The sequence below is a fragment of the Hemicordylus capensis genome, chromosome 1 (genome assembly GCF_027244095.1).
Source record: "Hemicordylus capensis ecotype Gifberg chromosome 1, rHemCap1.1.pri, whole genome shotgun sequence".
Classification (NCBI taxonomy): Eukaryota; Metazoa; Chordata; class Lepidosauria; order Squamata; family Cordylidae; genus Hemicordylus; species Hemicordylus capensis.
Genome location: NC_069657.1, coordinates 26476614 through 26489294, shown reverse-complemented (window position 1 = coordinate 26489294; position 12681 = coordinate 26476614). Strand labels below are relative to the sequence as shown.

The following is a 12681-nucleotide window of genomic DNA, read 5'->3' as shown; positions in this document are numbered from 1 at the left end:
AGCACTCCTGGCCACTGCCTCCACCTGAGAAACCAGGGAGAGCTTTGGGTCCAGGAGCACTCCAAAGCTACGTACCTGATCTTTCAGGGGGAGTGTAACCCCATCCAAAACATGCAAATCTAAACCATCTCTCAGGTCCTGTCCCACCACAGTCAGTACCTCCATCTTATTTGGATTCAATTTCAGTTTGATATCCCTCATCCAGCCCATTACTGCCTTCAGGCAGGCACTTAGGGAAGATATGACATTTCCTGATGAGGTTGGCATGGAAAAGTAAATCTGGGTGTCATCAACATATTATTATTTATTATTTTTACATTTATATCCCGCTCTTCCTCCAAGGAGCCCAGAGCGGTGTACTACATACTTGAGTTTCTCTTTCACAACAACCCTGTGAAGTAGGTTAGGATGAGAGAGAAGTGACTGGCCCAGAGTCACCCAGCTAGTTCCATGGCTGAATGGGGATTTGAACTCGGGTCTCCCCGGTCTTAGTCCAGCACTCTAACCACTACATCCAGCACCAAACCTCCTGATGATCTCTCCCAGCAGTTTCATGCAGATGTTAAATAGCACAGGAGACAGTATGGAGCCTTGTGGGACTCCATACTTCAGTCCTCGCTTAATGGAACAATAGTCTCCAAGTGACACCATCTGGAATCTGCCAGAGAGGTAGGAGCGGAACCACTGTAAAACAGTGCCACCCAATCCCGCCTCCCCCAGGTGGTCCAGGAGAATACCATGGTCAATGGTATCGAAAGTTGCAGAGAGATCCAAAAGGACCAGCAGAGTCATACTCCCTCTGTCAATAGCCAGTTGGAGATCATCCATCAGGCTGACCAAGGCAGTCTTGATCCCATAGCCCACACGAAAGCCAGTCTGAAATGGGTCTAGATAATCTGCATCATCCAAAACTACCTGCAGCTGAGAGGCCACCCCCCGCTCAACCACCTTGCCCAACCATGGAAGATTAGAAACAGGTCTGTAATTAGCTAATTCTGAGGGAGCCAGAGTAACATTCTTCAAAAGTGGTCTAATAATAGCCTCCTTAAGTCAGGTAGGCATCCAGCCCTCCGTCAGAGAAGCATTTATAATATTAATCAGACCCTCTCTGATAACATGATTATCTGATGCAATAAGCCAAGTTTGGCAAGGGTCGAGAGAACAGGTTGTAGGGCGCACAGTCCAAAGTAGTTTGTTCACTTCCTCAGGAGTCAACAAACTGAAAGTGATCCAATCTAATCCCATAAGAGGAGTTGCTGGACACCTCCACAGTAGACTCTACACTAACTGTGGAATCTGGCTCGGCTCGAATCGGAGAGATTTTATCCGCAGAAAAGTCATTAAAGACGTCACAGTGAGTGTACAAGTTTAAATTTAAGGGGGAGGGGGTACAAACTCCACCCCCCCCCAACCCTGGACAACTCAGCTGGATGTGAAATTGCAGAAGCAACGTGGGCAGAAAAGAACGGCTACTTTGCCGCCCGTACTGCCAGAGCATAGATCCTCAAACGTGCTGTGTTGTGCCTGATCAGATTCACACCACGTCTTCCTCCACTTGCGCTCTAATCATCTACCTTGCCGCTTCAGCTCCCGTAACTCATCAAAATACCACGGGGCTGTCTTTAAAGCAAGTCGGAGAGGACGCTTAGGAACTATTGTGTCTACTGCTCTAGTAAGTTCATTATTCCATCTTTGTACCAGAGCATCGACAGACTCGTTAGCAGAGCCAACCCTAAATCCCTCCAAGGCTTCTTGGAATCCTATTGGATCCAATAACCTTCTCAGGCAGACCAATCTAATAGGTCCTTCACCCCTGCAGAGGTGGGTCATGGCTGTAAGTTCTACCTTAACCAGATGGTGATCTGTCCATGAAAATGGGGAGATGACAGGAGTCCCCACCTACGGAACACCTCCCTGATCGGAGCAAAAGACCAAATAGTGCATGTGACCAGCATCATGCGTCGGACCAGAGACGAATTGGGATAGGCCCAGTCATCATGGTTGCTACGAACTCTTGAGCCACCCATGACAACACGGTCCCAAAATGAACACTGAAGTTCCCCACCAACAACAATCTGGGTGACTCCAATGCCAACTCAGCATTACAGAGTAATAAGGCGAGGTTATGTGGGTGGGTGGCATTGCTCTCCAGAATCAAAGAGGTGGTAGGACTGCTGGAAGGGCAGGTAATATTACATGCCCTCCAACTTTTCCAGAGCCCCAAACTTACAATAATTGTACATTTTGCTTCAGGGGAGTGTAGCAGTGAGCCCCACACCATGGCATCCTGTACAACTATCTGAGAATGGAGTTGCTAGCTAAGAAAAAAACAAACATTTCAAACCCAATACTAATGAAGATCCAAATTTCAACATTTCAGTTCTCAGCATTTCAGCTGAAAGCACACACCATGCCTGACCTAAGGTAATCACCACAGGTCTGGGAGCTGGTCAAGTGCATTCTACAATCCAGTCTCTCACAATCGTCACACTTTTTTGTTTGTTTCCTGTCAGCTGCACTTGGGCACATATTTCTTGGGTATATACACCACTACCACCACCAAATATTTATATATGCTTTTCAACAAAAGTTTCTAAAGTGGTTTACATAGAGAAATAAGCAAATAAGATGGATCTCCAAGGGCTCACAATCTAAAAGGAAAGATAAGATAGCCACCAGCAACAGTCACTGGAGCGATACTGAGCTGGGGGTGGATAGGGCCAGTTGCTCTCCCTCTGGTAAATAAAGAGAATCACCAAGTTCAAAAGGTGCCTCTTTGCCCAGTTAGCAGGACACCACCAATGTCTGCTGTCCAAGCCAAACACAGATGACAGTGCCTTTGTGAATGCGATTATGTCCCATAGTAGCTACGCAGGTCAACTCCTTGCTCAGGAGAGCCTCTATCAGCTCTATACGGAGTGGAGGGAGTTATTCCCCCATCACAATCCTCCAAATATTGTTCCACGGCTGCACAACATACAGGCCTACTCGTCTTTGCTGTGATCCTCCAGTTTGCTTGTCAAGGTAAATATCTCTTGTCAGCAGGTAGGATTTTTCTGCACCATACCACCACTGGTATTCTCAGAATGTATGTCTTTGGTTTTCTTGGCATGTGTTGCTAGAAGGGACAAGACCCTTAGAAAACTAACAACCTGCTAATCCACTGTTAGAGCTGGTCCAAGAATGTAACACTGATGCACAAAGACGATCCAGATCCTTCTAATGGGTGCTGGCTTGTCAATCACCCTAGTTGAGTGGATTGGTCTAATCAAAACCTTCAATAACTTGCAAAGCCCTCAAACCATCTCAGCTGCATGGCAGTAGGGATAACCTGAATGCACTGCTCACAGTCCCTGCAGAGTTTCATGTCTGGCATGACACATACCAGCCAGGACTAGCAGCCGAAGACACCCTTTCAGTTCTGTTGGGTCAAGGGGCTTACCACAGGACATAGAAACCTGCCGCCCACTGAGTCAGACCATTGGCCCATCTAGCTCTGACTGGTAGTGGCTCTCCAGGGCTTCAGACAGTATTTTCTTCCTCCCCTCTACTTCAAGATGCCAAGGGTCGAACCTGGGACCTTCTGCATGCTAAGCAGATGTTCTACCACTGATCTATGGCATGCAGTTTCTCCACTGGTTTCCCTGAGAATGTGCAAAATATATTATGTGACCACCAACAGGAAGATTTCCTCTATTGTGTCTCTGTGGATTTTGCACACTGCCCTTGTGTACTCATGTACAGTGGCAGCAATGGGTCAGTCAGTGATGAGACTGATTGTGGTGCTGTAGACCATCTTCTGCCATGCCTGCCTGTCACGTAACCCATGATCTCAGTATCTTCACTGGCAAGTGAGTGAGGCCCAAACAACTGTTCAGTGCCACACATCCCACCTCTATATCTTTTTGCTCTATCCACCTGGAACCAAGCTCCAACCCTTTAGCTGGAGAAGCAGGAATATGGACTATTGATGGTTGATCCACTGCTGCCAGGCTTAATGAAGCTGAGATGATGTGGGTTCTGCTTGCGGAGATCCTTTTGACTTTGTTGTGGGAGCTAAAATCCCTGCTTCTGTGACATCAGAGCTGGCTTCCAGTTAATTTACTCATTTCAAATGCTAGATCTAACATTCTGGGAGCGGCTGTTTTCATCAGTCCAAACTGGGGAGCCCAGAGCTATGTAGTGCCCCAGACTACTGCCAGACACTATCACCTTTCAGATCCAATTGAGCTTGCAAAGGGAAACAAAACTCAAGTTCCCAAAGAGGAACAGGACTTACACTCCTATCCCAAATGACTTAACGTGGGGTTGGGATAGAAACTACACCACTGTAGGGAACTTATGCATTGTGGGGTAATGTTTTACCCGATACCCTATTTTTATTAGTAACAGAAATATTATAACTGGTGAGTGGCCATACTTTTGTATAACACTGCCTACCAAATGTAGGTAACAACGTAAGCAGGGCATAGCAGAGAGTGCAGGGGTTTGCATGATTACACACATTTATGCTGCCAGGGGACACACCCCATGACTCAGGAGGAGGGTTGAGAGAGCAGGTGACATTTAGTAGGAGACACTCTAGCAATTAAAACGTCTCACCGCAATAGTGGTCTTGTAGGTTTTCAACAGGAGGGACGCCCTAGCTTCAAGGAATGTCCAAAGTTTCACCTCATTGTCCCAGCTCACTGGAAATTCAGAATTGCCTAGAGTGAAGATTCTGTCAATTGCATGCTCTCCTATCAAGTGTTCTTTTAACTCATCTGCAAGGAGAAAGTAAAGTCAGTAATTGTTCCACCTATTCTGGCCACTGACAAAAATAAGCAAGGCTCAAACTAGACAGATTCTAACACATAACTGACCCTGATATGCTCCATCTGCCCCCATAAATAGCATATGAGGGTGATCACATTGGGACAATGATAGTGGGTAAAGCCCTTTATTTCCCTCAGTCCAATTCTGGGCTGGTGCCCCATGAATACAATCAGGCCTGGTCTAAGCCTTCTGCTACTTGAGGCAGTGGGACAAGACACCACCCTCTACTTTGTGGTGCAATTTGCGTGCCATGCACGAATGCTGTAGCAGTTTCCTGCACTGAGCAGGGGATTAGATAAGACGACCTCCGCAGTCCATTCCGACTCTAAAATTGTTCGATTGTATAACTCCCTCCCACCACCCCAGTTCTGTATCTGTACCTCCACCCACCGTGCACAGAATGCACCACGTGCAAATCCTCCCCACAATGGTTTTCCCCATCCACCTTTTCTACCCCCTTCCTAATCTCCTTCCCCACGATGCCTGCTGATCTCCACGCCCCCGCCCCACTCCTGTCCATCTCCACTCCATCTCCTTTTACTCTCTTGCCTTGTGGCCATAGAGGCCGCTGCCACTCTTCCCACAGCCACTCATCCCACTCTCCCTGCCTTTTGAAAAGGGGCAGGAAATGGAACAGAAGGACCACATCTCTCTTGCAGGGAACTGATGGGTGAGAGGAGGAAAAGTGGGCACTAGCAGGGGCACTACCACTGCTGCCAGCAGGCGAGGACAGCTGTTCACCCACTCATAGGTGGCTGGTGAAGCAGGCTGGCTGAGATGGCTAATCTACTGCCTACACCAATCTACCACCTGCAGCAACTGCCTCACCAGTGGCTTGGCGATAAGGGCTATCTAGGTGTGTGGGTGGGTGTGGGGGGGGGGAAGGGGACCAAGCACACTAGGGCCAACAATGTGATTAGCATTATGTGCATCATTAGTAAGAGGATCTTACATAACTCTTTCCAAGCTTCCTTTTGTACAGAGCTGAAGCTCCTAATCATATCAGCACACACTTTGATAACTAAGTACAAGCAATAATAGCTCCACTGATTCTAGCCAGCAGTAGGGTGAGCAGTATGGTCCTATGTAAGCTTGCTTGCAAGTAAATTATACCAAATTAAATATTAATCTCGAGAGTAAGAGTGCAAAAGATTGAAGCCTAAGAAGGCTTCACCTGTGACACAAAGATCCTGTACAACTTCTTCACTTTTTTAGATTTACAATTTACTACCTTCCTCAATGCAGTATGTCCAAATTTGGGGTCGGTGGGGTGAGAAGAGAGAAGAAAACCACGTGGAATATATTCTGGCTTCCAAACTATATCAGGCCTGATAACCTTTAGCAAGTAAAATAACCTCAGGGTAACCAAAGAAGGAAAGCTTTTGCAAACTGGAAGACCTCAGACTGTTATTTGTGACTACCAATCTGTATGTGGTCTAGAAAAAGAAGTTAAGTAGTAACTTTGGGGGCCTTTTTGCAAGCTTGAACTATATTTTTCCTTAACCCCATTTCATGATTTTAACAATCAGACACGATTCTTGGTACTTTTCTTTTTTTTACCTTCAGTCATACAAAACACTCTAAGGAAAGCCAGAAGTTGGGCAGAGATCGGAGGCTCGGTCGAGTGCAAGGCAAAAACACTGGAACTAATAGAAACAACAAGTCAGCTTATGCTAACTTAAACATTACTCAAAGATAAAACATCTTAATTTATAATGTCCTCTGTTGTTCTTGTACAAAACATATATATAGGTCAATCCAATTTCTGAACATTAAACTGAAGCTGCTCTAACCTCCCTTAGCTGAAAATTGAACAATTTCTCCTCTATAATAGGCTAATCAAATCTTGCTATCACTTGATATAACTATGTAATTAAATTTGTGCAAGTCTTCAGTTGCTACCTATACAAACCTCATTTCCAAGTTTCAAAATGTGAAACAGTACTTTTATGACATACTGACCATCAGCAGTTATTGAAAAGGTCATTAGAAGAAATCCTATTCAGTCTAGCAAGATGGCCAGCAATCCAAGCAAATAACATCGTACTATTGCCTGAATTAAAAGGATTATGGTTCATGACCATAGCACAATGTACTTGAATGTATGGTTCAAAAATGAAGGATGCTGGAAGCCACTACAAATCATAAATAGACCACGACAGCACTTCTATAATGAGGGGAAGAAAAGAGGAAAAATAGCTAACTGACCCATTCATCTGCCACTCCCATATCATTAAATGAGTCTAAGGATGTTGATAAACATGCTTTAAAACAGCAATTTAGGAGGGGGATATTAGAAACTACTTACATTACTGAACAACAGTTATGCTATAATGTTTTAGAAGACTCTAAAGCTTGAAATATTTTTAAGATAAAAGCGATCTCTTCCAGTTTGACTTACGTTGGGATGCCGGCACGAGCTAAGACCTCTGCCTTCATAGCATACAGCCTGTCACTTTTACTCACTCCAAGCTTTATTTTCACTCTGTCATGTGAATTATTATCAAAGAAAAACCCACTGTGGATCACAAATTCAGCATTTGACCGAGTGCCATAAAAAATGTAAATCTAGGAGGATGAAAAGAGAAGTGAAGGGACAGAAAAATAGCTTAAGATCAACTCTCAGAATGACATAAATTGCACATCAGACAAAAAAAGGAAACCCAACACTACAGTGCTACAGAACATAATGCTTGTGAGAACACTATCTTCAAATAATGCATAACACAAACTTTAACCCCAAGTAATTTTACTCAAAAGTTTGATACTGGCCAACGTTTCAGTATTCAGCATGTCTGTACAGAAACATCTATTCACATATGTTTTATGCTCCTCTCTTAGCTGCTTCAGAAATGTATGCTGCATTAGAATGCATCATTCAGAGCAATAAAGTTCACACAAAACTGCAGCCTTTCCCAACATCTGAGTAGTATGAACTGAGCTGAAGTTTTCCCCACAGTTACGATCAAATATTGCTCCTTTGCATTTTTAACTTCAGCAGAAAACAGGATCCAGTTGTGACAGTTTAATGGATCAAAGCCCAAGCCTCCAGTCACAAGATCGGTTTTTAGATCCCTCTAAGGAGGTCAAGCAGGGGGGAGAGCAGTTAAATGATGGCAAATTAAGATCTACTCAATGTAAAAAGCACAGGGGGGGAAACTTATTTACAGTTGATATTATTATTTAAGGACTCTTGGCTAATGACCAAGAGAGTAAGGGCCTGTTGTCATGACTTCTGAATAGAACAAGAGACAACATGTTTTGTCCTTGTCCAAAAAGCTGGTAAGACGACCCCAAAACATTACTAGGTTCATGCTACCATTCAACCAGAAACCAGTATAGAAGGTTCATTATATTAGCTGAACACAGGTTTCTTCACTTTCTTCACAGGTGTGTTGTGAGCTGCCCAGAGAACAATTTGTTATGGATCGGCTAACCAATAAAGTTGTTGTTGTTTATTATTCAAATAAAAGTTTGCAGATAAAGCCAACATATAATAGCCTGCATTGAGATCTTTCCTTTTCCCCAAGATCACTGAAGAGGGACAACTTAGCAGAACAATGTGCAGAGATCTTGAGCTCTCTTGTGACTAAATAAGTCAGTCTAACTTATGTTTATCAACTTGACTCCTAGTTATCAGAAGACAGCATCTTAGGAGTAATTCTGACTGGGGTTGCTTCCTTCACTCCCTCCCTTAGAACATGAGATATTCAAAAGAATTGGGGGAGGGAGATGAACCAAAATTTACTTCACATGTTGTGTGTTAGTGCATTGTTGTCTTTCCCCCTCTCCTCAAGGCTTAAGAGGAAACTGTAATGGCCATGCCCTGCTACTGGCCCACAGCCAATTCAGCTTGAAAGTGCAGTGTAAACCAAGCTCCAATGCTAACCAAGCTTCCTCTGAGGCAGAGGAAGCTAATAGAGCTGAGAAATAAGGGAGCAAGAGGCAGCTCCTCCGGACAGCAACACAGATGGGAGGAAGAAAAAGTGGCACTTTGCACTCTTTAGCAACCCATACGCTGGTCACCAGGCCCAATTTTTTGACACTAACAGGAATTAGGCACCTGGAATTCTGGACCCCGGGCAAGGAGGTAAAGCATTTTTTGCACCTTTTCTTCAAAGTATCAAGCTGAGGGCCTTTGAGGAAATATAGCAGGGCTACACAAATTCAGCCCTCCATGCATTGTTGACTACAACTCCCATAATCTCTTACTACTGACCACTGTGGCTGGAGATTATCGAGTTGTAGCTCAATAGCAGCTGGAGGGTCAAAGGTGTGCAGCCCTGAAATGCCATTTATAATTTTCAGAACAAAACAAAGAAATTCATTTTGTGAGCTCTTCGTGGGACAAAGAACCATCTTCCTTTTAATGAGAAAATGTGTGAGCTGCCCACATCAAGGTCTTGAGACATATTGGTTTATAAACCATATTATAATCAGGTCTTTATATTACATTGTTGGGAAGTCGAAGAATTAATGGTCAACTTATAGTGCTGGGCAATATAAGTCTCAGAGATAATATTAAAACTGAACACAGGAGGCAGTATTGATGCCTGTTAAAAGAAGCTATACATCCCTTGGAGAATGGGTCCTGACAGTTGAATTGGTTAGTGACATCATTTTTTATTTTCTGGACAGGAAAGTGGCAAGAAATCAGGTAATAGCTGAACAAGAACTAAGTAATGTCAAATTGCAAGATGCTGAACAAACAATGGTTGTCCAACTGATGATGTTCAGGTCAGGTCTTTTAAGTGGTCTCACCTAAGATACATGTACCTTCTATCAATTCCCTGGCATCATTCACAACATAAAATGGTTGAATTACTCATGGTGAAAGTGTATGGCTGCTATGTTGAAAGAGACCATTCTTCTTCCACTGCATTGACAAATGTAGTGTATACTATATTAGCACTTCGGAAGTGCCACCATCCACCACCCATCTTTACGGACCTGATCAATGCATTTTCAAAAACATCTTGGTAAGGTAGCTCTTACAGGAACGTTTCTTGTGCAAGTTAACAGGATTCTCAAAGCTAACTTGAAACTATTTATTAACAAGTAATAAATCATGTGGAAGCTTTTCTTCTTCAGTGCTCCTACATACAGAACTTCAAACATGAATCACAACCACACCGCCCAAGCGTACCTGTTCATCAGCCTTAAAATCTTGAAGTGCTACACATTCACAACGGTCATCTTCTAAGTTGTAGCCCGTAGTAATCTAGCCAAGGGACAGAAAAAGAGATAATGATACACTTTATTTTCACAAACCCGTGCTTTAAACATGTGAGTATTATCCAAAGTGTTTGTACAAATTGGTCTTCCTTCAAAGTATATAAAAAGAGCAACACTTATAACTTCTTTGAAACTGGAAACAACTGTTGTGTTTCCACAACACTCCATACACTGCTTTAAAAAAAGTATATTTTCTCCAACTATAAATCTTTTATCTTGCCTTTGGAAAAAGAAGATTTCTTTAACTGAGTTCATGAAGAAAGAGGTATAATCAAGCCCCCACTTTGCTCAGATAAGCCTCACAAAGAAGGAAGGTGCCTCCTTTCCTTGATAGCCAATGGAGGCAGCAGCAACTAGAGCAGGGGTGAACAAACCTGGCCCTCCAGCTCTTCTGATAAAAATAAATTGTGGCTGGGGATGATGGGAGTTGTAGTTCAACAACAGCTAGAGGGCCAAGTTTGCCCACCCCAGACTAGAGCATTGCCCAGCTTATTTGCTCTCTGCTTGCTTTAGCTGGTATCCTAGGAAGAAGAGTTTCTCAGCCACTTTCAACCACTGATTATTTTAACCTGAGCAAATGGACTGAGATTCCTGCTTCCACAGTTTACAAGAAGCTACTGGGGAGGAGATAAGGAGGAGGAACATCTGCCCATTTGATCTTTATGCCTAAGCAATATGCCTAAGGTGCGAAGTAAGGCGAGGGAAACCAAGTATGGTTTCTCGAGCTTTAAAAAATCTAATCTGTTTATCTGTAATCTTGTTTTATTAGTTTTGAGAATGTTAACTGTTTTAATATTTGCTGTGTTTTAATTTGTGCATCGCCAAGAGACGTTTGTATCAGGCGGTATAGAAATATGATAGGTAGATAAATACATACATGCTGGGGAACAGGGCTGCTGCAACCTAGATTATCTGCAAGGAGGAGAAAGCTTCACTACACGTGTTCCCTCAACTAAAAGCATAATGTGGGAATCAGTCCGAATTTATGAATGTGAAGCTTCTGCATTACTGAGGATGGAAGAAATCTACTTACTTGAATAAAGGGAAAGCTCAGAAAGCTACCCTTTCAGACCACTTCTTGCTGGTCCTGAGCTAACCCTGCAGGCATAGAACAGTACTGCTGAGTTTCAAGTCGCTCCCATGAGGCACTCTGCAACACTGCACTAAGAGAACTAGATTCTGTGTCTCACACACTTCAACTCTCAGTGCATTTTTCATCTCTCTAAATCAAAAGGAGGAGTGAATAACTGCAAATCTTTGGGGGATTCTCTCTTCAGAGGACTCCAATTTACTTGCAAATAATCCCTTTATCTGAAACTTAGGTAATTATTCTTAGATGCTGAAGGGATTTTACTGTGGGAACAGTCACAGAGGAAGGACTTACCCCTTAATCATATGTCTTTTTAAAAATTATGAGGACTAAAGAGGCTCATATTAACATGGAAGTAGTTCTCAACATAATTTTCATACAGTTGGAATATTCTTGATCTATCATGTACAATATGAAAAATATACTGGGAATAGGGAAGAGGATATTATTCAGTCATGGCAGTGGCCTGAATACAGGAACGGGGGCAATATTTAGTAAATTGATTAAGAAGGTCCCCCAATTAATCAGACAGGTGTTTGTTTGTTTTTACAATGTGCATTTTTAATACAAGTACTTACAAAAATTATGGGTAGCCTAATTGTGGGTGGTCTAATATTGGAAGAGGCATTCTTCCTAATTCACACAATGCCTCTTCTAAGATGCTATCACATTTGTATGCACAATCTAAACACAAAAACATGCTCTTTCTTTTAAAAAACATTTTTTCATATGCAGATCTAACTGATTCAATCAGCTAAAACTCTTGTTTAATATGAAGTGTGTTTTTTAAAAATTGGACAGCTCTAGTTTCAAGTTTCTTTGCATGTTTTGATGTATATAATTTTTTGGCTGGTTTTATATATTAGGCCATAGCTCAAATGGCAGAACATCTGCTTCACATGAAGGAGGTTTCAGGTTCCCTCCCTGGCATCTCCAACATAGGGCTGGGGAAGACTCCTGCCTGAAATCTTGGAGAAGCCGCTGCCAGTCTGTAGAAAATACTGTGTAGACAATACTGCTCTATATAGTTTCCTATCTTCCCATTTATATCTATCTTGCCTGCGCACTTTCTTTTTATCCCCACCACAAGTGCCCCGATTTTGTTCCCTCATTTTATTTCCCACAGACATGTTTAAGAAATGTCTGTGATGCTTTTTTTTGGTAGGTTGTTTCCAAATCATTTAGCAAGTTTTGTGGTTGAGTGTCATGTTTCACATTTATCTGTACTGTAGGATCTTTGAAAATGTGCTGTTGCTGGGCTGTCTTTGCCAGCACCAGGGATGAGTATACCATGGTGCCCTGTGAAGCTGCTATCTCACTGCTGTTGCCTGGGAAACCATGCTGGATTTTTCAAAAAAGTTCAATCAACCTTTTCCAAAAAAAATAAAAAATAAAAAATTAACCTCTACAACCATGGGACTAGTTTTCCCTTTTGGGGGGTTGCTTCTTGGCAGGGTATGGGTTCTACATTTAATTTGTTTAAAGTATTCCTGAACAAGAGTGAGGCTCAAGAATGTGGGCATGCTGCATTTTTAAAGTCC

General features: G+C 42.9%; 1 protein-coding gene across 1 annotated transcript in view; it reads right to left on the bottom strand.

The window, feature by feature from the left end:
* The window catches only part of SETD3 (SET domain containing 3, actin histidine methyltransferase), a 72488-nt gene that overhangs the window by 2316 nt on the left and 57491 nt on the right, over window positions 1-12681 (bottom strand). The window contains exons 9-12 of the mRNA XM_053282936.1: window positions 9962-10036; window positions 7217-7383; window positions 6376-6461; window positions 4603-4763 (exon numbers count right to left, since the gene is read on the bottom strand). Coding sequence (XP_053138911.1) covers window positions 4603-4763; window positions 6376-6461; window positions 7217-7383; window positions 9962-10036 — 489 coding nt within the window. The remainder of the gene's footprint in view (window positions 1-4602; window positions 4764-6375; window positions 6462-7216; window positions 7384-9961; window positions 10037-12681) is intronic.